The sequence below is a fragment of the Podarcis muralis genome, chromosome Z, assembly GCF_964188315.1.
Source record: "Podarcis muralis chromosome Z, rPodMur119.hap1.1, whole genome shotgun sequence".
NCBI lineage: Eukaryota > Metazoa > Chordata > Lepidosauria > Squamata > Lacertidae > Podarcis > Podarcis muralis.
Genome location: NC_135673.1, coordinates 30,105,980 through 30,128,860, shown reverse-complemented (window position 1 = coordinate 30,128,860; position 22,881 = coordinate 30,105,980). Strand labels below are relative to the sequence as shown.

The window sequence follows — 22,881 nt, the reverse complement described above, 5'->3', positions numbered from 1 at the left end:
CTGACATGACTTTGATAAATTGCTTTACTTTTTCTTCACATGGATGTACAACACTTCAAATGCAGCCTGAATCTTACGGATCAGTTTAAGCAAAGGTATACTCAACTGGTGACTCATATGGAGAAAGAAGGGACATAATGTGCTGGCCTGGCCAGGAAACCTCTTGCTTTTCTTCAAATACAAAAATAGCTGGTGCCCTAGTGTATTAGAGCATGTACAAGCTTGTGCCCAGAAGGAAGAACAGGACTTTGTGGGAAAGAGCACCTGCCTTGCATGCAGAAAGTCCCAGACTCGATTCCTGGTGCCTCCAAGTCAGAGGATGCCAAGCTGGGAAAGGCTGCCTTAGACAAACCATTCTCTCTCAGCCTCAGTCCCCCGATTTCCAGTGTCTTGCCTGTTTATAAAGGTTACAACTAGAGAATGCATGATACACTTTAAAAAACTGTACCTATTTTAGGTATTACCATTAAAATCACAGGCTTTGCATACAGCCAGAGATTCAATCACCAGTTTTTCTGGGTAGGGCTGGGAAAACACACTTGTCTGAAACCTGGATAGCTTTTGCCAACCAGAGTACACAATCTGAACCAGAGAGACCATATTGTCTGACTCAGCTTCCTATGTTCCTGTGGTCTTGCACTTTTCCTACCCTTACCCAAAGCAGTATCATGACATTTGTGTCACATGGCTTGTTGCTATATCACCAATACTGGAGAACCAAGGCAACGTCTCAGTACCCACATAAAGCAGGGGGCGGCAGAAAGTAGATCAGTATCTACTAGTAGACCCCAGAGTGACTTTTCAGTAGATCAGCTAGAGTTTCAGCAACTATTTTAACTATAGCAATGACAAAATGACACCCCAAGTTAGGCTGTTGCATTGCAGAAAGCTAACCAGGAGTGGCATTGTGTGTGAAAGGATTGTGCGCTCACTTCAGTTTTAGTATGAAAAACAAATGTGTTGGCTCAGAATGTGTGCTCAGAAGCACCCTGTTGTTTAATCCTGTATGCCTTTTTTGGCTGGCTCTCTTTGGTAGATCTTTTTGGCTCAGGCACAACTTCATCCGATTTTGTACCAGGAATAGAGTAGATGGGTGTGACTTGGCCAAAGTGGAATTGAGGTCAAATAAAAAACCTGACAGGACTAATCAGCCCCAGAGGCTGGAAGTGGAGAAATAGGAAGATACCTGCATTCACAACTGCGAACATAGCCTCGGTATCATCTGCTGGGTTTATATGCAAATTCCCGCTTCGCCACTACACAAGGACTGTAGAAAGCAGATGAAAATTCATGTCCTGTATGAAGCTACCAAAACACTTCCACAGCAAGCAGTTTGGGAAATGCATTTTTAATTATATATATACCTATATATCCATAAACTATAATTATCAATATGTTTCCCCCTTTTCCTCTGAATGACAGCAAGTTGTTAAAGGCCAGCATATTAGCAAAGTGCTACAGTGTTGAGCAGCCACATCTCCTGGACTAAAGATAAGCCCAAGGAAAAGAAGTTTATATATTTCTCTTTTCATTATCACTTCATTATCTGTGGAGGAGTGGCACAGAAATCTGTTTCTCCAAGTGATTTACATTAATAGCCAGCTTGACAATGACAATCTAATCTGAAACCCTTTGGCTGTCTCGTGATTTCCAAAAATTAAAAGAACACTTGTAGCAATAAGTAATAGGGAAAAAAATGATAAGTGGAAAGGAAGGGTGAGTGAACTGGCTGTGCAGTTAAAGATCAGGTTGAAGAATTACCTGATCAAATACCACCATATAGATCACAACGTTCCCCATTTTAATGTCCCATCATTATTGTAATCCAAAATTTTTGGGAGTTTGTGCTCTGTTAGCTTCTGGTACTGTACATATCCACATCTTCTGGGCTGGACTGGCCATGGTCCATGAGGCTGGGGTCTGGTTTAAACTTTGTTGCCTTCATCACATCTGTTAAGTATAAAAAAGGTGTTAGTGTGTGTATGTGTTTGGCACTGTCTTGTCACTTAAGATCTTCAGGACAGTTCCTGGTTATTCATACCTGATCTCACACTTGGCGGTTTCGCTTCAGCTATCAAAGGAACAGAATCTGTCTGTGGAAGTGTCTTCTCTGCATGAAATTGCATTTGTGATGATTTCACCTTTTCTTCTGATTCAAGGGCTATCTTCCGAGCTTCTGAGACAATATGGTCTGTTCCTGGAACTGCTCCAAGTACTTGCTGCTGTTGAAATAATGACTAAATTGTAAAATTAGCCTGATATTGCCAAATCTAAATTTAGGCAGAACACTCCTTGTAACATAGGAAGTTGCCTTATACTAGAGTCAAATCAATGATCCATCACCCAGTATTGCCTACACTAGCTTTCAGCAATCTGGTGCCCTCTGCTGCCCATTTCCCCAGCCCCAGCTCTGGTGCAAAGCATCTGAAAGACACCAGGCTGGCAAGTACTGCTCTACATGGTTTCAGATAGGAGTCTTTTCCAGCCCTGGAGATGCCAGGGATTCAATTCTGGACCTTTTCAACGCAGAGACTGTGCTACAGTCTTTCCCCCACAGATTGGTGGCTTGTCTTTTGCTTAATATTGCTATGTAAAATGTCATGCACATGGATAGCAGTGCATAAATAAGAAAATAATAGCAAATTGGCTGAGGATCCTCCTTGGCTTACAAATGAATATGGCTGATAGTCATTGTGCCCATTAAAATACTTTCCATTGGTGTAATAGGGTCCATGTTTCATAACCCTGTCTTGTTTAACCATTATGTCTATGCTATAAATATTTCTAGTCACTACCTTCCATCCATTCACATGCCCATGGTTTATTTATTTTGGTTTTACTTCATGTCTTATTTTTGTTTGACAGTGATCCATAATTTTATGTGGTCAATGTATAATTGCCACCAGATACTGTTTGATAACACTCTATATTTTGCAGAATTTTGTATAACTATTTTTAATTTAATAAAAAATATTTTAAAATACACACAAATAATAGCAAAAATATGTCTCTTAACATGTGCAGAGTATCTGTCAGTCTCCAAACCAGTCTACTATATATAGTATATAAAAATCTTTTGCACATTTGGAAGTTCAAAGGCTGAAAAATAATGATGCTGGATATCTGCAACACTATTGTTTTTATGCATGTGTTTCAAACACAATGTAGATCAAAGAAAGATAACTAGCCCATGCTGCTAAAGGGTAGATTTTGGAAAAGAACCTACCTGAGTATCTTTATCCTGGGTGAGTAGAACTTTCGTAGTGGACTTTTTGGTCCATAGCGGTCCTATTGCTTCATAGGTTTTCTGGCTTGCAGCATAGGCCTTTCCACCTATTACCTAGTTTAATATTAGAAATGTTATTGTACTGAACAACCAGTTTTAAAAATATTGTAGCATAGGCAAGGCTAACAAGACTTCTCCAATGAACTGTGATGCAGCCAACAGTGAAAGAAAGAACAAAGAAACAAACGCAATTATAGATAGCAATCTATTAGTGCCTTTAAACTTTAAAGAATTTTCCAGTTTAAAATGCTAAAGTGTGATGAACAAGTGGCAAAAATTTTAAACAATAAAAAGGAAAGCATTCATACACCATTTAGTAGAACTCACCTTTGCAATAATTACTGACTGAGCTGGATAGCAAACAGATATGCCCAATGTGCAGAGTCCAAAGGGATAGCAAATCTTCTTAAATCTAGATCCTGCAAAATCAATCAACCAACCAACCATATAAGGCAGTGACCAGGAACCTGCAGCCCTGCAGATGCTATTGGATTACAGCTCTCATCAGTTCCAGCCAGCATGGCCAATGACGACAAGGTCCTATCCCAAAGATGACAGGTTGTGTAGCCCAGCAACATCTAGAGGGCCATGGGTTGCCCATCTCTGATTTAAGCAACATTAAGCAAAAACAATCATATTGAGAAGGCTAGGCTCCACACTGGCTTCCAATGTATAAGCAATATTTTTATTTAGACAAGTATTCAGTCAAGTGAACTATCTTGAGCCTGTATCAACACTGCCCATCTCTTCTGTTCTTAATGGGAATGGGGCTGCAAAAGCATCTGAATCTGGATACAGTTACAGACTACCAGGCATAAGGCTGTACTATGTGTTCCATTGCATGCATCCTCATGATTCTACTTGGATGTATTAAACTTACAGTGGGGTAGGTGTACAGGACAGCAAGCTTTGTAACCATCTGCATTAGGATCCACATTCCAATGTGGCAAGGAAGCAACACACACACACACACACACACACACACACACACACACACAGCTCCATTCACCAACCCCACCTCATCAACTGGCTTCCCCCAACATATGACTAACCCTCCCTCCCTTTGTATCTTACCCACCTGCTCCCTCTCCTTGCTCACCAGTTGCTAAACTGTTTTGTAAAGCACTCTCCTTCCTCTATTGAACCTGAGTGCAAAAATGTTTAACCAGGGGTGGGGAGGCCACAGGGCAGCTTGCTAACCCAGTATAAGACATAGGTGAAGGGCCTCCCTACCCCTCTGTTAAACCTTGCTACAAACACATTTAATGGAGGGGGATAGACATTTTGTGCCTCTCCCCATTCATTAAACAGCTTGCCTGGGCTGGCTCCTGTTCTGTTGATAGCATTCTTGTTGAGATGCAACAGGTGCCCCACTATCTGCACTTTCTGCAAACAACTGGAGACTATTTTTTGTTTTAGGATGTTTTCCCAGTTGGATCAATGGGTCTTTGCCGTAAGTGTGTATTTTGTACTCTCTTAGTTTTGTTTTAAATGTAATGGGGGAGATTATGTGTATGAGTTATAAACTGTTTTTTTCTGTTTTTAATGTGAATTGTTTTGACATGTTTGTACAGAAGGTGATTAATAAATTAATACTAATAATAATAACAACAGTAACTTATAAGCATGTAATCCCTTACCTTTTCTTGCAAGGACTAGCCCAGTCAGTCCTGAAACTGTAATCACACCAACTTTGGGAAGGAATTCTGGAGGTGGATTCTTCAGGTAAACATAGGCATCTTAAAAAAAAAAGCAAGATTTGCTAAGCCTGAATATTATTTTCTAAGAATTAATAAAAATAATAATTTATTTGTAATTGGATGTAGAAATGATTACTTCATACAAATTCAGACTTTGTTAACTGTGCTGTATTTACAGTGGGGCAAAATATTTATAAGAAAATATAAAATATTTATACGAAAATCTGGAATGTCGCCTCATTTTAAGAAGGTTTGTAATTTGCATGGCCAAAAACAAAGAAATGAAAGATTTAAGCTTTGCACATACTCACTCACCTTTTCCAAACTGTACAGATGATATTATCCCATTTTTGACAAAGAGATAAGCATCCTGCACAAACAAAGTAAAATATAATTTCCCCCATCTGATATTTATGCAACTGTCTTAAAAACTCCTAATATTTATCAAATAATCACATTGACAAACAGTTCGAGTCAAAACACTGGAATTTTTCCCACTTTGTAATTCAGCTCTTTGAATTTAGTATAACTGATCAGCAAGTGGAACATGGAGGAGGTGGAAAAGAGGCAGATTTAAGTGCAATGTTCCTGAATCACTTAACAATGGGGTGGAGACCTGTGTCCAACTCCATCTAGAATGCTCAATGCTCAAGGATGATGGGAGCTGTAGTCCAGCAACATCAGCAATAACAACATCACGTCTTAGGCAGGGCAAGAGAAAAGCAAGGGTTGGATTGAGCCCATGACTTTCCCCAACAATCTAATAGCTGGTAATGACAAATTTGTCACAGCTATCACTTCTTTGGTGGTGGGGCAGGAGGAGACTCCTACTGTGCTGCTGCTTCTGTGGATTTGGAACCAGTATATATGATGCAAGTAGGGGGCAAATAGTGCCATATTTTATTAATGCCCTGTACCCAATGCTGCAAAATATTACTGTAGCAATAGCAAAATATTACCGTAGCAAGGGTTGCAAACTTTTTTGGATCTGTGGCCACATTTGTTAGTCTGATAAACTATCAATGACACACCCCCCACAACCAAATACCCCCACAACCTTTTCTATTGGCTACAAAATAATACTTCAAGCCTAATTTCAGCAAGCAGAGGAGCAGGGAACCTCATGGGTTCCGGGGAAGGCCTTTGTGGGTGCCACATGGTGACTCTGCTATAGCATGTGCAGTGTACAATATATTCAATATGAAACTTTTGATCTCTTTACATAGGAAAGTTATTCAGCTAAGGAAAAACAAAAGGCAGCTTTATTAATTTACACTGTGGTACACAGTGCATTACCAACAGCAACTCATTCAATGTCAGAGGGAGCAAGGCTGTGTAAAAATCACTCCCCCTCCCACATATACTCCAAACTGAATAATGGCTAGGATCCAAGAAGATACTTTAATTAGGTATGCCCAAGGCTTTATATGTGTGTGGAATTTTGAACATGTCCCCTTTGAAGAGCAGCCCCCCACACCAGGTGCTTATGAAACTTCTGTTTTGGAAGAAGTCTGCCATACCTTTTTTTGGGGAGGGGGTTTGCTTTTTGTGAATCATATATCCAAACACACTTGGGCATGCAAAACTAGTCACATGGTGCTTTGGATCCAGGCCACAAATAATAAATAAACTTAGCCTTTCTGAACCATCTGCTGTTAAGATTAACATCCTATTATTTTATTGTGCATCAATTTCCCCATGTTGTCAGCTGTCTCAGTTGCCTGTTATCAGACAAACAGATGGGATATAAATACAAATAAAATAAAATACAAACACACATCCCCCTTGCCTTCCATCATAACTACTGATAGACAAACATAACAGGAAATTGTTATTTCATTGCATTAATCCACTGGCATAGCACAAGCTACATTTATAAGGTGTTTGAGGTTTTCTGATTTAGCCTTTTTGATACATCATATTTTCTAGCACCACCAGAAGATGTAAACATTCTTATGCATCAGCACCAATTTTTAGGTGGACATCCTATGTATTATATTTCTTTATTTAGGACAAGCTGCCTTCTACCCGGTGCTCAGGAATTCCAAGAAACCATAAAATCTTTTTTTAAAAGGTTCAGTCCACAATCTTGATTTAAAATGGCATTTAACTGTATCCAAACATAAACGAAAAACTGCTCCTTGATCTTAGGAACTAGCACACAAAACTTAGGTAAGATATCTTAAGAGGTATCCAAATGCATAGTGCAACTTTCTAAAATATGTAGTAGATCCTAACTCTGCACTCCTATAGTCTCTGGGAGGACATCTTAGGGGCCAAAGTTTCATCAGACTGAAAACAGAGAGAGGTCTGGTCTCAGGAAGGAAGATCCGTAGTTGGAAGCCTTTTGCCTGTGGTTGCAGAAAGGTCTGCAGCTGATTCCTCTCCAACCTCAGAGAGGCCAAAGAGGAAGCATTCTGATGGCATGTTGGGAATGTGTCAAGAAGGAGAAATTACATTTACTGGCCTCTCATTGATTTCAACAAGAGGCAAAATGTTTTGGAAAACTCCTCCCCAATGCTCTACCTTCATCTTCCCTTCAGTTTTCCCTCCCCTACAATCTGTTATTTATTTCAGCTGAAATAACATATTGCTGGAACGAATAAGGAATAGAGTTTCACAATGATACATTTCAGTTTATTTTGCACTGGCGTTTTGTGAACAAAACTTGGCACTGAAAATTTATTTTGAATTTACACCACAAGAGGTCACTACACTCCAAGCTTTGAAACACAACAAAAATAAAGAGAAATTACTGACTGGTGGGCATAAAAAGGTTGGTCCAGATAACACAAAGCAAACCTAAAGCAGGAACATCATTCTTACTCCTAACCTTTCTTTTACCAAAAGGACAACTTCCTAGGCAGAAGGTTTTTTAAGAGTGTTTGAATATGTTACTTCTCTTCTTAAGGGTTTGACTAAGAACTCTGAACTCAAAATGCACTGGAAATCCTGAAATGAACTAATTCATAGAAATCTTATTCCATGCTGACTCCAATTTATCCAATTGCTCACTTATGGCAAGACATGTATGAGAATTCTTGATCTATTAAATTAAGTAATATTCTTACCTTGCACCCATTGACATAGTAACTTGTTGTGTTTCTTACTGATGAAATCCTACTTTGCAAGCGGCCAGGCTTTTCATCAATGTATCTTGAATTAAGAGGTGGTGCATTATAAATAGGAAGCTGGAAGGAAATGGGGGGATAGGAGTTATAACAAAGCTTGTCTTGGGAAAACCATGAAAAGGGAGGGGCAATCCACATACTTGGAATGGGATTATTTTATCCATGGCCTCAATCCAGCAAAATTTGCCTGTGTAGTACAAGACTTGCATGAATAGAAGAGTTGTTCTACATCCACAACTACTTTGGATACTAACATCTACTGGATAAAAGGGTAGATCCAAAGACTTCTGTGTGTAAGTAGGCATGTATGGTCATTAAGTGCCAGTAAGTTGACCCCGACATTTTGCCATGGATATGGATGATCAGGGAAATGACACACACACACAGGGATCTGAGCTTAAGTCATCTAATGCAGTGGATTCTACTTTCAGAGAATTCCTTCCATTTCAACATGGCTGTTGAGGTCCCCAGCACATCTAGGAACATAGAAAGTGGTCCATCTAGCTCAGTACAGTGGTACCTCGCAAGACGAATGCCTCGCAAGACAAAAAACTCGCTAGACGAAAGGTTTTTCCGTTTTCGAGTTGCCTCGCAAGACGAATTTCCCTATGGGCTTGCTTCGCAAGATGAAAACGTCTTGCGGCTTTGTTTCCTTTGTCTAAATAATAATTCGCAAGACGAAAAATTCGCTAGACGACAAAACTTGCGGAACGAATTAATTTCGTCTTGCAGGGCACCACTGTATTGTCTACATTGACTGGAAATGGCCTTTCAGAGTTTCAGATAGGGTCTCTCCCAGCACTACTTGGAAATGATGGGGACTGAACCTGGGACCTTTTGCACAGAAAGCAGATACTCTGTCACTGAGCTATAACCATCTCTACCACATAATACCTGTACGCAGCACAGGGTTCAGGGTTGTGTTCTGGGGTACTATGATCAGCTGAGCTAGCACCTAACTTGAATGAACCAAGAGTTGTCTTTCAAATGCATCCCAAACCCCACTGCATCTGCAGGAGAAATTGGTAGTGGCAGACAAGTAGTTTTTCAGTGAAGCTTGCCAGCCATTACCAACTTTCTCATTGACGAACCTAAAGATCCCTCAGAACACAGTTTGAGAACCAGTGGTCTACTGTGGGTGTAGCCAGTGTGCCCCCCCCCCCCCCGCGATATTGTCAGATGCCCACTCCCATCAGCCCCAGCCAGCATGGCCAGTGGCTGTGAAGCAAGTTTTAGTCCAACAACATCTGGAAGGCACCATATTGGATACCCTTGGCCTAGTGCTATCTCCATCACCCTTGAGCAGTGCAAATGGTGGTGCAGATTACCACCAGCTTCATGGTGCAGATAGGAAGGCTCACTCTTGTATGAACACTTCCGAGTCACACAGAACACCTTGTCCAATGTGACTGCTGTGCTTTGGACCATATGTCAGCAGCAGTTGTCCTAAGTTTTAAGCCTCCAAGTGGGGTGGAAATCAAGAACATAATCTTATTTAGCCCTACACAAAGAATATGTAGAGTAGGGAGCTGGAGCACAGTAGCAGGCCCTCATGCTGGTCTCTATGCACTCTGTGTACCTAACGTACAGAGTGCAGGAGACGTTAGAGTGTATATATGTAGGCTCTGTACACAAGATATGATGAATGTGTTGAGGTCAAGAGATGGTAGTGGACCTTGTTGCTGCAGTATACTGCCCTCTTCTTAAGTTCATCATACCTAGATTGATAACAATCAAGCATAAATAAAGCAAAGATGAAAGCAAACCAAATCTCTCCCCCCCCCCCAAAACACCCCTATGCATTAATACAAAAGCCACAGTAAATTTAAGTACAAATGTGATTCAGTCTTCCAAGTAGGACTTGCAACAAAATGTTGCACTGTGGAGTGCTGCTGTTCAATATTCCAGCTGCTGCACTGCATAGCCTCTGCCCCTGGTGTTCCATACCCTCCCTATCACTTAGCATTCTGTAGACACCGAGCACACACTCAGTCCTTATTGGGCTCTCCCTCTCCCAGGGTGTTTTAAAATGCAAACCTTTGGGCTCTCCAAAACTTGAGGGTATCCCCTTCTTGTGTTAGCGGTACTACCTTGGCTACATAAGAAATAGTTCTCAACAAATGAACATTGAAACTATAGAAGGAATGCTTCTCTTCAGCTTTAAATTATATTGTGTATTATATCACATATTTGTATTAGCTTATCTTTTCAGTCCTCCATTTTTGGATCATCTGCAATGGTAAGTGATGCAGCATCAAGAATCATCATCATCACAACATTATTATTATAATTTTACTATATCACTTGTTGCATTCTATTATATAGTTCTGTTTCCTGTGAAACAAAATTCAGAAGAAAGCCTTCACTGCACCTAGGTGTTTCTGCTCATTCAATTTTTAAAGAGGTCATACTAATCCTACCTGATGTGCCTTCATGCGACGAGATTCTGGTTCCTCTTCAGATGCAGCATGTACAATAGATGCACCTGCCAAGGCTGTAGGAAAAGCCACCCATTTTGCTATCTGGGGGCGGGGGAGGGGTAGAGGCCAAAAGAAAGCAAGAAAGAAGCTTAATCGCTGAATAGCAAATAAATGAATGAATGAATAAATGCACATGTTCATCAATATTCAGACCAAGTTCAACAACAATATCCATTAACCAGCTAAGTCTGCTAAAGAGTATAAGCGCAATAAATTATTGTTTTTCATACATCTGATATAGGAAAATACAGAATTGAAAAAAATGTATACAAAAGCATTTTAAGAAACATGAACATTCTCACTGCAAGGGGGGGTGGTAGGTGTAGAAAAGGTTTCCAAATTGCAAATGTTCAGGTTGTTCAAACTAATCATTTTTGGGTACCAAGGAAGTTGCTTACTATAATTTATTGAACTGTTTCCTTAAAATACGCTTTTCAGGAATATTACTTGTATGTGGTCCTAAGCTTCTTGGTGCAGGGACTCACATTTTAAAAAATATTTGTCACTGTGAAGCACCATGTGTACACTGAAGATGCATTATGCATGGTCTGCTGCAATAAAGTGCTGGTAAAATGCAGGATCACTGTAGAAATCCTTAGAATTAAAAAATACCTAAAATATCTCCCAAGATGAAGGAAGGGACACATCTCAGTGGGAGACCATCTGTCTTGTATGCAGATGGTCACAGGTTCAATCCCTGATGTCTTAAAGGCAGGGCTGAGAAAGAAAGCCTAGAGAACCACTGCAATCGGTGTAGACAATGCTGAACTAGATGGACCCCCAAGGCCTCACTCAATATCAGACAGCTTCCTATGTTCATATTTTAACAACATTTAGTGGGAGCAAAACTGCCTTAAAGGTATAGGCATGAATGAGGACGCTACACAGAAGTCTGCTCTCTAATGCTCAAATGGCGTTTACAGAATATAGCAAGAACGTTTTAAAATATATATTCATTAAAAAGGTCAAAGTTTTGAGACCTCAAGAAGACAAAAAAACATGGAAAAGAGTGGAAGAGCATTGCTCAATTAGACCAACAATTCTGTGAAGCCTGATCACAGAAATGTAGAGTTGGAAGGGACCACAAGGATCATCTAGCCTAGTCCATGGATAGGCAAACTAAGGCATGGGGGCCAGATCCGGCCCAATCATCTTCTAAATCTGGCCTATGGACGGTGCGGGAATCAGTAGACGGTCCGGGAATGAGTAGAATGTGTCCTTTTATTTAAAATGCATCTCTGGGTTATTTGTGGGGCCTGCCTGGTGTTTTTACATGAGTATAATGTGTCCTTTTATTTAAAATGCATCTCTGGGTTATTTGTGGGGCCTGCCTGGTGTTTTTACATGAGTATAATGTGTGCTTTTATTTAAATGCATCTATGGGTTATTTGTGGGGCATAGGAATTCGTTCATTTTTTCCCTTCAAATATAGTCCGCCCCCCCACAAGGTCTGAGGAACAGTGGACTGCTGAAAAAGTTTGCTGACCCCTGATTTAGTCCAACCCCCTGCAATGCAGGAATATTTTGCCCAGTGTGGGGCCTGAACCCATGACCCTGCGATTAAGAGTCTTATGCTCTACCAACTGCTTCCAGAGACTTAAGCACCTGGGCAAGAAAACAGGAACTTTCATCCAGTGTTGCTCTGCAATAGTACTTAAAGGGACCCCTGACCATTAGGTCCAGTCGTGGCCAACTCTGGGGTTGCAACACTCATCTCGCTTTTCTGGCTGAGGGAGCCGGCGTACAGCTTCCGGGTCATGTGGCCAGCATGACTAAGCCACTTCTGGTGAACTAGAGCAACGCACATAAACACCATTTACCTTCCCGCCAGAGCGGTACCTATTTATCTACATGCACTTTGATGTGCTTTCGAATTGCTAGGTTGGCAGAAGGAGGATCCGAGCAACGGGAGCTCACCCGCTCACGGGGATTCGAGCCGCTGACCTTCTGATCGGCAAGTCCTAGGCTCTGTGGTTTAACCACAGCACCACCCATCTCCCTCTAATAGTACTTACTGCTACTCAATATATACTGAATGGAAATGATAGCCTATGAAATTGTCATTGGAAAGCCTTCTAAGCCAACAGCCATTTTATTGTGGCAGTGAATTCTACAAATTAATATGCGCACACACCATACATTTAATGCACATGGCTTAACACAAAGAATCCTGGGAACTGTAGTTTACTTCTCAGAGCTGCAATTACTAGCACACTTAATAAACTAGTCTCTAGGATTCTTTCAGGGAAGTTATGTACTTTAAATGGATAGTATGTATGCAGCTTGGGCAGGGGTACCTTTACCTTTATGTATGCAGCTTGTGTCAGTTACCTTCTCTCTGCAATATACTATCCATTCCCTATTATGTTGCATCTCTGGAAACTACTTGTTCCAAGTGCTGCATCTCCTCTTCCCCTCTAATAATCAATTTCATTCCTACCAGGAAATGTCTTATGCTCTCACCTCTTAAGGATAAAATGCCAGTGGAGGTGAATTAGCATAACAAACCATTTTTACTGCATTTTTTATCATGAGTTAATGCTTGATAAGCCCCATAGTCACGTTACAATTTAAGGAAGCTGTACTGGATTTTAATGAAGGTTTTATTACTGTGTTGTATTTATTAATTCCCACACTAGCCCATTTTAGACATAATCACAAACCACTGCTAATGACTTACCAATAATGTTGATATCACATGCACTTTCATTTTTTTCCGTGTGTGATCAACAAGCCAAAATCTCTGACTTAGTCTTATGCATGAACTGAGAATTGTGGTTTGTTTCACTCAAACCATAATTGGCAAGGCAGCAACCAATACCTGGCTTCACGATGAAATTTGTTTGTCAAACCATTAACCATAGTTTACAGTGATATGCAAATACAGCCATTGAGGAATGGAGCCAATAGTTGAATCTAAGGACACCAAGTTTAACTAATTTGTGGATTAAAGTCTCCTCCCAACAGATTGCATTTCTGGTTATCTTTTCCACATATCAACATTATTATTTATTTGATTTCTCCATGTTGAGGCCCAGGTGGGCTACAACAATTTAAAAATAAAATATTAAAAAGGATTGAAACATGAGATGATAAGAGTTGTAGTCTGGCAACATCTGGAATGCTCCTCATTTGGGATGTAAAGTATCAAGCTAGCTACAGCAGAAAAAGAAACAGACAATGAAGCAAACTGACCGTATTGCAGGAATAGACAGAGGGGCGGACAAATGAAGCACAGGGGGGAAAGAAAAATGCAAAAATTAGATATTTGATGGAAAAGCACAAAAGAAAATGGCATTCTGAAATTATACCAGGACTGTCAACTGTGTGATTTCTTTTTTTTTTAAGCATGCAGAAAAGGGGGGAGTATTGCCCATCCCCTAAGAGCAATTAACTCTCACACTTTGAAGTCACTGAACATTAATGAGCAGGAGCATAGAAAGAGTATTAGGAAGAATACAGCAGAATAAAATGATTAACTCAGGAGAAGGCGCATGTGTGATAAATGTGGTAAACGTTCAGAATCTGACTTATAAAGTGATAAAATGCTCTCAGCCAAATTTTATCTAGTCATTTAAATATCAAGTGTGATAAAAATGTATCCTTGTATCCAGAATTGGCCTGCAAGATAGGAGATTTCTCTGCTCTTTTGATGTTAAGGTGCATAAGAGTGGCTGCAACTCGAATATGTAATTTATAGCTAGAGGAAATAAGTTCACATTTTATGTTTCTTGGGAGAGCCGAATAATGAAGTAAGTACTTAAGGGATGAAGGACAGAGAGCATGTGAAAGTACTCTCTGCCCAGATACCCACTCTGCAACTTAACTTGTATCTTCCAAAGCCACAAGTATGAAAGAGTTGTGGCAGGATAAAGGCCACATCTGCATCATACGTTTAAAACACTATGATGCCACTTGAACAGCCATGGCTTCCCCCAAATAATTAATAATAATAATAATAATAATAATAATAATAATAATTTTTATTTATACCCCACCCTCCCCAGCCAAGGCTGGGCTCAGAGCGGCTTACAAGCAATAATAAAAACAAGTTAAATGACTACAACTTAAAAACAAAATTAAAAAATACAACATTAAAATACTGAAACATTAAAATATTAAAATGTAGCCTCATCGCAGAAGGAGAAGGAAAAGAAAAAAGAAAGAAAGAGAGGGAGGGAGGGAGGGAATCAAATTGGCTCGAAGCCAAAGGCCAGGTGGAACAACTCTGTCTTACAGGCCCTGCGGAAAGAAATCAGATCCTGCAGGGCCCTGGTCTCGTGAGGCAGAGCGTTCCACCAGACCGGAACCAGAGTTGAAAAGGCCCTGGCTCTGGTTGAAGCCAATCTAACTTCCTTAGGGCCCGGGACCACTAGGGTGTTGCTATTTATGGACCTTGAGGCTCTCCGCGGGGCATACCGGGAGAGGCGGTCCCATAGGTACGAGGGTCCTAGGCCGTGAAGGGCTTTAAAGGTCAAAAGCAGCAACTTAAATCTGATCCTGTACTCCACCGGGAGCCAGTGCAGCTTGAAAAGCACTGGGTGAATATGCTCCCATGGCAGGGACCCCGTGAGGAGTCTCGCTGCAGCATTCTGCACCCGCTGGAGTTTCTGGGACAACTTCAAGGGCAGCCCCGCATAGAGCGAATTACAGTAGTCAAGCCTGGAGATGACCGTCGCATGGATCACTGTGGCCAGGTCGGGGCGGGAAAGGTAAGGGACCAACTGCTTGATGCGGCGAAGGTGGAAAAATGTCGCCTTGGCTGTTGCTGTAACTTGCGCCTCCATGGAAAGGGAGGCGTCAAGGATTACACCCAAACTCTTAACGGAAGGCAATGGCACCAATTGGGCCCCCGCAAGAGAAGGGAGTTGGTCCCTCATCCCCATGCCATCCCGACCCAGCCATAGGACCTGTCTTCGAAGGATTTAGTTTCAATCGGCTCCCACGAAACCATCCAGCCATAGCTTCCAAGCATCTGGTCAGTGTGTTCGGGGCCGAGTCGGTGTGGCCATCCATCAGCAGATAGAGCTGAGTGTCATCAGCATATTGGTGACAGCCCAGCCCAAAGCTCCGGATAATCTGGGCAAGGGGGCGCATAAAGATGTTAAAAAGCATTGGGGAGAGGATTGCGCCCTGCGGCACTCCACACACCAAGGAGTGGCGCGACGACATTTCCCTCCCTAGTGCCACCCTCTGTCCCCGACCAGAGATAAAAGAGCACAGCCCTGTATCCCCACGTCTGCGAGGCAGTGGTCCAGAAGATCATGATCAACCATGTCAAAGGCTGCTGACAAATCTAAAAGGATCACCAGTCCTGACCTGCCTCGATCCAGCTGTCTATGGAGATCGTCTGTTAGGGCAACCAGAGCCGTCTCGGTCCCAAAACCAGGACGGAAACCGGACTGAAATGGATCTAAAGCCGATGTTTCCTCCAGAAACCTATCAAGCTGTTCAGCAACCGCTCTCTCAATTACCTTACCCAGATATGGAAGATTTGAAACTGGGCGGTAATTGGATAGGTCTAAGGGATCTAATGAAGTTTTCTTTAAGAGTGGACATACCACTGCTTCCTTCAGTTCCCCTGGGAATGTCCCCATGTCAAGAGACAAATTGATAATTTCAACCAGGGGGGTCCGCGCAACATCTGGACACTCCCTAATCAGCCAAGACGGGCACGGATCAAGGAGGCAGGTGGTGGGCCTACTAACTTGGAGGAATCTATCCACATCAGTAGGGAGTATCCAATCAAAATGGTCCAACACTGGACCTGAAGTCAGTCGAGGGGCCTCCAGTTCAGTCACTGTATCTAAATTGGCAAGGAGGTCACGGCGGAGCAACAGGACTTTCTCCGCAAAAAAGCTCGCGAATGGCTCACAGCTGTGGGTCGAATTTGTGCTTAAATTTGGTTGTCCTCCTAAGGACGTTATTGATCTAATTATTCTAAAAAGTTATGCCGGGCGAGAGCTAGCGGATGCAATGGAAGCTGCAAAGTAAGATTTCTTAGCAGCTTTCATAGCCATCTCATAGGCTTTCATAAGCGTCCTATAAGATGTTCTTGAGGCTCTGTCACGAGTCCGTCGCCATACTCGCTCTAGTCGTCTGAGATCCCGCTTCATTTTCCGGAGCTCCTCAGTAAACCAAGGGGCCCGGTTTCGACGGGGTTGCAGAGGGCGCTTAGGGGCGATCTCATCAATGGCTGCCAAGAGCCGGTTATTCCAGTCCTCAACAAGGTCATCTAATGAGTCTAAAGAATTGCAGGAACTGTAGTTTGCTATGGGTGCTGAGAATCATTAGGAAACCCCTATTCTCCTCACAGGGTGACAATGCCCAGAGCAGTTTAAAATCAATCCCTCTTCCCAGGGAACTCTGGAAACTGAAGCTCTGGGAGAGGAATAGATGTTTCACACACTGCCATTTCCTCAGGTGGCTGTAGAATAAAAAATAGTTATGCTCTTGTGCACTGTTGTGTCAAAATTGCTCAAATGTCTATTTTGTCACATGACAAACATGTTTGGAAACAGCAGCACTCAGTGGGCAGACTGTGTGGGAGTGTTTTGTTTTGTTTTGAAATTCAAACTGTTAAACAAAGCTGTATGTATTATAACACACATTCCACTCTACTTAAAGGGCTAGGAACTGTGCTGTGACTTTTGGAATTAGCTCAATTCTTGAATGACACTAATTGCTCTGCTTTGGAAGGTCTACTGAAGTCAACTGTGCAACGACTAACAAAATGATACTGTACATCACTTCACTGCCCAGTAATTATTTTGAATCAGTTTATTGAAAAGAAAGATTTATTCAGAAAAGAACTATTAAAATGGCAAGGCTCAGCCAGATCCTGCCTCAGGGGATGACTTTGTTTTAGCTGCATTTCGGAGGGCTCAAACTGGAGCAACATTTAACTACAGGGTGGCTAGCCTTTTTTTCTCTTCTTTTTTTTTCTTGAGGAGCTCATTGAAGCTTTGTCAACCCTCTGAGGGCAGCATGCCATCTATGGGCTTGGCCTAAATGGCCAATGCACATACCACATACAGTGGTACCTCGGGTTAAGAACTTAATTCGTTCTGGACGTCCGTTCTTAACCTGAAACTGTTCTTAACCTGAGGCACCACTTTAGCTAATGGGGTGTCCCGCTGCCGCTGTGTGATTTTTGTTCTCATCCTGAAGCAAAGGTCTTAATCTGAGGTACTATTTCTGGGTTAGCAGAGTCTGTAACCTGAAGTGTCTGTAACCCGAGGTACCACTGTATAGTGGTACCTTGGGTTACATACGCTTCAGGTTACATATGCTTCAGGTTACATACGCTTCAGGTTACAGACTCTGTTAACCCAGAAATAATGCTTCAGGTTAAGAACTTTGCTTAAGGATGAGAACAGAAATTGTGCTTTGGCGGCATGGTGACAGCAGGAGGCCCCGAGGTACCACTGTACAGTGGTGCCTCGCAAGACGAAATTAATTCGTTCCGCAAGTCTCTTCGTCTTGCGGTTTTTTCGTCTTGCAATGCACGGTTTCCCATAGGAATGCATTGAAAATCAATTAATGCGTTCCTAGGGAAACCGCCTTCAGACCAGGTCCGGGGACAGACTGTCCCCGGACCTCTTCTGAAGGCTGGGGGGGGGGGGGACAAGGGCTTTTCTTCCCACCCCCAGCATTTTAAAAAACCCTGGGACAGCGGAGGACTTCTCCGCTGTCCGGGCGATCTTAAAATGCTGGCGGGCGGCATTTTAAAATCGCCCCGGGACAGCGGAGGACTTCTCCGCTGTCCGGGGCGATTTAAAAGCCCCTGGGAAGGCAGGCAGGGGGGACAAAGACTTTCGCCCCCCGCCCGCCTTCAGAAGGTGTTCCCGCCCCCCCCGCCCGGCTTCGCAGCAGCGCTACGAAGCCCGGCGGCTGGGGCAGGTGTTCCCGCCCCCCACCCCGCTTCGGAGCAGCGTTCCGAAGCGGGGTGGCTGGGGCAGGTGTTCCCGCCCCCCGCCCGGCTTCGCAGCAGCGCTACGAAGCCCAGTGGCTGGGGCAAGTGTTCCCGCCCCCCCCCTGCTTCGGAGCAGCGTTCCGAAGCGGGGTGGCTGGGGCAGGTGTTCCCGCCCCCCACCCGGCTTCGCAGCAGCGCTACGAAGCCCGGCAGCTGGGGCAGGTGTTCCCGCCCCCCCACCCCGCTTCGGAGCACCGGGAGAAGCGATCTCCCCGCAGCCCCTTGCTTCAAAAGAGGTCCGGGGGCAGACCTCTTTTGAAGCAAGGGGCGGTGGGGAGAAGCGATCTCCCCGCCGCCCCTTGCTTCAAAAGAGAAGACCCGCTGTCCCCGGGGCAAGCTTCGTTTTGCGAAGCAAGCCCATAGGGAAATTCGTCTTGCGAGGCAACTCGAAAACGAAAAAACCTTTCGTTTTGCGAGTTTTTCGTCTCGCGAGGCGTTCGTCTTGCGGGGTACCACTGTATACACAAAGGGAGGCTCACACATTCATTCACTCACACAGGCAGATAGCATTGCCCCACACAACTCTTCCGCTGATTAGCAGTGGAGCAGGAGAGCTTTGCTTCCATCGCTGGGCTGTGAGGAGAGGACCCAAGAAGTGTGCTGGGGATTGAAAACCCTCACTTATCTTGCAAAGAGAGTCTCTTCTCCCCCTGGGGTGGTACCATTAAAATAACGTTTCAGGGCTCGGGAAACAGGAAGAAGTGAACCTTCCTGTTTCCTGAACACTATGACCTTCATGCCCCACACTATTTTTATTTCAGAGCTTTCCCAACTTTTCATGTTAGTGACACATTTTTTAGACATGCATCATTTTGAAACACAGTAATTCAGTTTTACTAGCAAACTGGAGGTTAAACTAACCCTTTTCCAGCCCCGGCAGGAGAGCGAGCTGCATTCGCATGACACACCTACACACTGCAGCTGATACATGAACATGTCACGACACACAGTTTGGAAAGCTCTTATTTGCTTAACAAAATTTTCATACCACTTAACTGTAAGCAAAACCTTTACAAATAATATAAAATATACATTAAAATTGTCAATAAAAATAATTGTTTAAAGGTTTATAAAAATGCAAAATAAGTAAGAGCAAGTTTGACTAAACAAAAAGTTTTTTTGTAGGCACCAAAAAGTGTTCAATGAAAGTGCCTGCCTGCTGTCAATGGGCAGGGAGCTCCAGAATGTGAGGAGCTGCCACTCAAAGATCAGTTCCTTACAAGTGCATTATGTGGCGCTCGAAAGACAAGAGGTGCCTTTGCAAGGTATGCTGAACCAGAGGCACACATTTTTTGGAAAGCTGGCAGCCCTTCCAGTCCCAAAGAGGAAACTCCACAGCACTACAGTGGGAATTACATTAAGATTATTATTTTTCATCTTAAATTGCCAAATCGCTGCGGATCTTGGAGGACATACCCATTTACCCATCCTTTTGGGGAGGAATAGATCCAGTCTGCATGCTGCAACTTAGCCACTCTTGCTATATGCTAATAGCAAACTCATTCTTTGATTGTGGATCCCATATAGCAAAAAATGACACCATCCAAACACAAGAGGGCTTATAGAAGTACAAACAACTTTTAGGTTGTTTGTACTTTTAGGTTTGGGTGTAATCTTAAGATGTTTTAAGGTGCATACAATATTATAAATGTGATGAAAACATTTAACTTTTAGCATGATCCCCAATAATTTAAGACCTGGATTTGAAGCTTTTTTCTCTATTTGAAAAGTCTGATCACAGATCATCACTCAATTTCGAGATTTGTATGTTATTCAGCAGTTATTCAGAAGAACAAGATGGAGATGGAACCACACATGTTAAGATACTTTCCTCATCTTAACTAGTCTTTAATGTCCAGCAGTTCTAAGAATTGCTACACATTTTCCCACTAGGGAGTAGAAGGAAAGCGACAGAACAGAGTGGACACAGGAGGCAGCACTCTACACCTGCTCAGACACGCTTTCGTTTTCAGGACTATGCCTGAAACTCAATAGCAGCTTTATAAGAACCTGAGAGCACTTAAGATTTCCTCGCTGAAGCTGCAGCAGTAGGAAAGAAGCAGAGTTGGGACTTTTCTTTTTCAGAGTTGGGACTTTTTAAGAGCAAAGGCAGGCAGAATGGGATCTGCTTTGCTTGCCAGAGGCAGATGCAAGTGAGATCGAATAAGAGAATTCCGAGCCCAGAAAATATATATATTTAGTGTCATAACTGAATACGAGTGCCACACTGTCAGACAGTTCATGGATCCATTCCTAGTTACCCAAAGTCCTATTCATTTCAGCTGTGCCAAAGTGGGGTGCACAGTGGTACCTTGGGTTACAGACGCTTCGGGTTATGTGTTTTCAGGTTGCGGGAAACCCGGAAGTACTGGAAAGGGTTACTTCTGGGTTTCGCCGCTTGTGCAGAAGCGCTAAATTGCACTTCGTGCAAGCACAGAAGTGTCAAGTCGCATCACGCACGTGCACAGACATGGTGCTGCAGGTTACGAACGCTGCAGGTTGCGGACGTGCCTCCGTCACGGATTACATCCGCAACCCGAGGTTCCACTGTAGTGGGATGTAGTTTTGTGACTGTTACTGTTAAACAACCAAAAGAAAACATAGTAATAATATAACAATAACAATGCATTGCCAAGCCACACTGAGCTCCACCAGCTGAGCAGCATGGTGGTTGCAGCCTTTCCCAACCTGGAGGTGTCCAGATGATTTGGACTACAACTCCCATCAGTCCTTGGCCACCCAGGCGTGGAAAAGCTGGGTATCAGACCAGCCCCTAGGAGACCAGGGTCCTCACTGGGCCGAGTATTGTCTCTTAAGAGCCTGAGCTATCTCACAGGGTTGTTTGTGGAGATTCAAATGACATTGGGTGGGGGGGAAGGCAGAGGGAGGGGAAGAAAGAAACCGTGCCCACTACCTTGAGGCTACCTGGAGAGCGGAGGAAAGCTGGGTCATACATGCTATGAGGCATGGAAGCGGGGGCGCTCTGCACATGCTCAGGCGCCCCTCGCATCTCCACGACCGCATTCAAGAAAGTTAAGGCGTCCTTTAAACGAAGGGAAAAGCTCACCCTGTGTGTCATCTGTGCCGTTTAAGCGCTGCCCACTCAAAAGGAGGGCGCCTCGCGAAGCCTTTCCTGGGAGGGGAGGCAGGGGAGGGGAGGGGAGGGGGCAGAAGGTATGATGATAAGCACGAGGGGAACCACTCACCTTAGCCGCCATTTTGGCCCCTCCTACTCGAAGGAGGCGACCAGCCGAGCGCTCGCGACCAACGGCGCCAACGGTCAGAGACGTCAAAAAACAGCGTGGGCGGGACTAAACAGGAGAGCGCCGCGGGATTGGCGGAGAGGAGAAAATGACGCGTGCTTTCCCCTCCCCCTCCCAGTGTTGTTGGTGAAGGGAGAGGTTAAGATTTTGGTTGTCCACTAGCCGCAAATGTTTCTTTTTGTACAAAGAGGGGCGTCGGGATGATGATGATGATTAGGCGGGGAGGAATAGGGCGCTGCCTAAACACAGCGTCAATACTAACGGTCCCCTCAAGCTCAGTATTGGAGGGTTATTATTTTAGACACCACCCCCCCGCGCGCTCTTTCCCCGGGTTTCAGCTATGGAACTTCCTACGTTTGTTTTATTTCTTAAAATTTTTATACACCGCTTGATTGTAAAGACAAACAAACAAATAAAAATAACAGGGATTGACGTGGCCAGGAACAATATACTTTATAGTCCAGTTAATCGTACCTTCTGGGCGGTTAACACCTTAAAAGTCAACAAAATGCAAATACAGTAATCTGTCAACTCATGTAAAAGCTGCACTAGTAAATGGCTACCTGCTGTGTGGATTAAGCTTTGGTATTCTATGGTAAAAGAATCTTTGGGTTTGTTATGTACTCCAGGTCTAAAACGCGATATACTTGAATGCCCTTTTCATGCATTCTGGAACAGATACCTAATAGTATTAATACAGTAATGTGCAGTGGCGTAGCGTGGGGGTGCAGGGGGGGCCGGCCGCACCGGGCGCAACATCTGGGGTTAGGGCAAATCCACGGGTTAGGGGGCGCAAATCCACGGGTTAGGGGGCGCAAATTACTTGCCTTGCCCCGGGTGCTGACAACCCACGCTACGCCACTGGTAATGTGTTCTCCAAAGAAGATACAAAATTAGGCAGTGCTGGCTTGTGCAAGCATCTCAGGTACAGTCATACCCTGGGTTAAAGTTGCTTCAGGTTGAGCGTTTTCAGGTTACGCTCTGCAGCGACCTGGAAGTAACAGAACACGTTACTTCTGGGTTTTGCCGCTCATGCATGTGCAGGT

The 22,881-nt window shown here is 43.4% G+C and overlaps 1 protein-coding gene across 5 annotated transcripts; it reads right to left on the bottom strand.

Annotated features, from left to right (window-relative positions):
- Window positions 1–6: 6 nt before the first annotated feature.
- On the bottom strand, window positions 7–21,899 carry APOOL (apolipoprotein O like). Of its 5 annotated transcripts, none has more exons than XM_028716043.2 (9): window positions 21,779–21,899; window positions 10,538–10,639; window positions 8,058–8,177; window positions 5,302–5,356; window positions 4,927–5,025; window positions 3,614–3,705; window positions 3,227–3,340; window positions 2,042–2,222; window positions 7–1,950 (listed from the first exon to the last, which is right to left on the bottom strand). In XM_028716043.2, exons 1-9 carry the CDS (start codon window positions 21,788–21,790, stop codon window positions 1,853–1,855), a joined length of 873 nt encoding a protein of 290 aa, XP_028571876.2. In that variant the 5' UTR covers window positions 21,791–21,899; the 3' UTR covers window positions 7–1,852. The 5 variants fall into 5 exon arrangements, with proteins under 5 accessions (XP_028571876.2, XP_028571877.2, XP_077778743.1 ...); XM_028716044.2 differs by lacking the exon at window positions 21,779–21,899 and adding an exon at window positions 21,640–21,760; XM_077922617.1 differs by lacking the exon at window positions 21,779–21,899 and adding an exon at window positions 20,884–21,126.
- Window positions 21,900–22,881: the final 982 nt, after the last annotated feature.

What these genes read in the sequence shown, in the direction of transcription:
- APOOL (XM_028716041.2), bottom strand. Translation starts at nt 13,307, where the DNA reads ATGAAAGTGCATGTGATATCAACATTATTG. An exon ending in GCTAGTCCTTGCAAGAAAAG is followed by an intron (nt 3,706 to 4,926) that starts GTAAGGGATTAC and finishes TTGATTTTGCAG; the next exon opens with GATCTAGATTTAAGAAGATT. An exon ending in CCCAGGATAAAGATACTCAG is followed by an intron (nt 2,223 to 3,226) that starts GTAGGTTCTTTT and finishes TTATTTCAACAG; the next exon opens with CAGCAAGTACTTGGAGCAGT.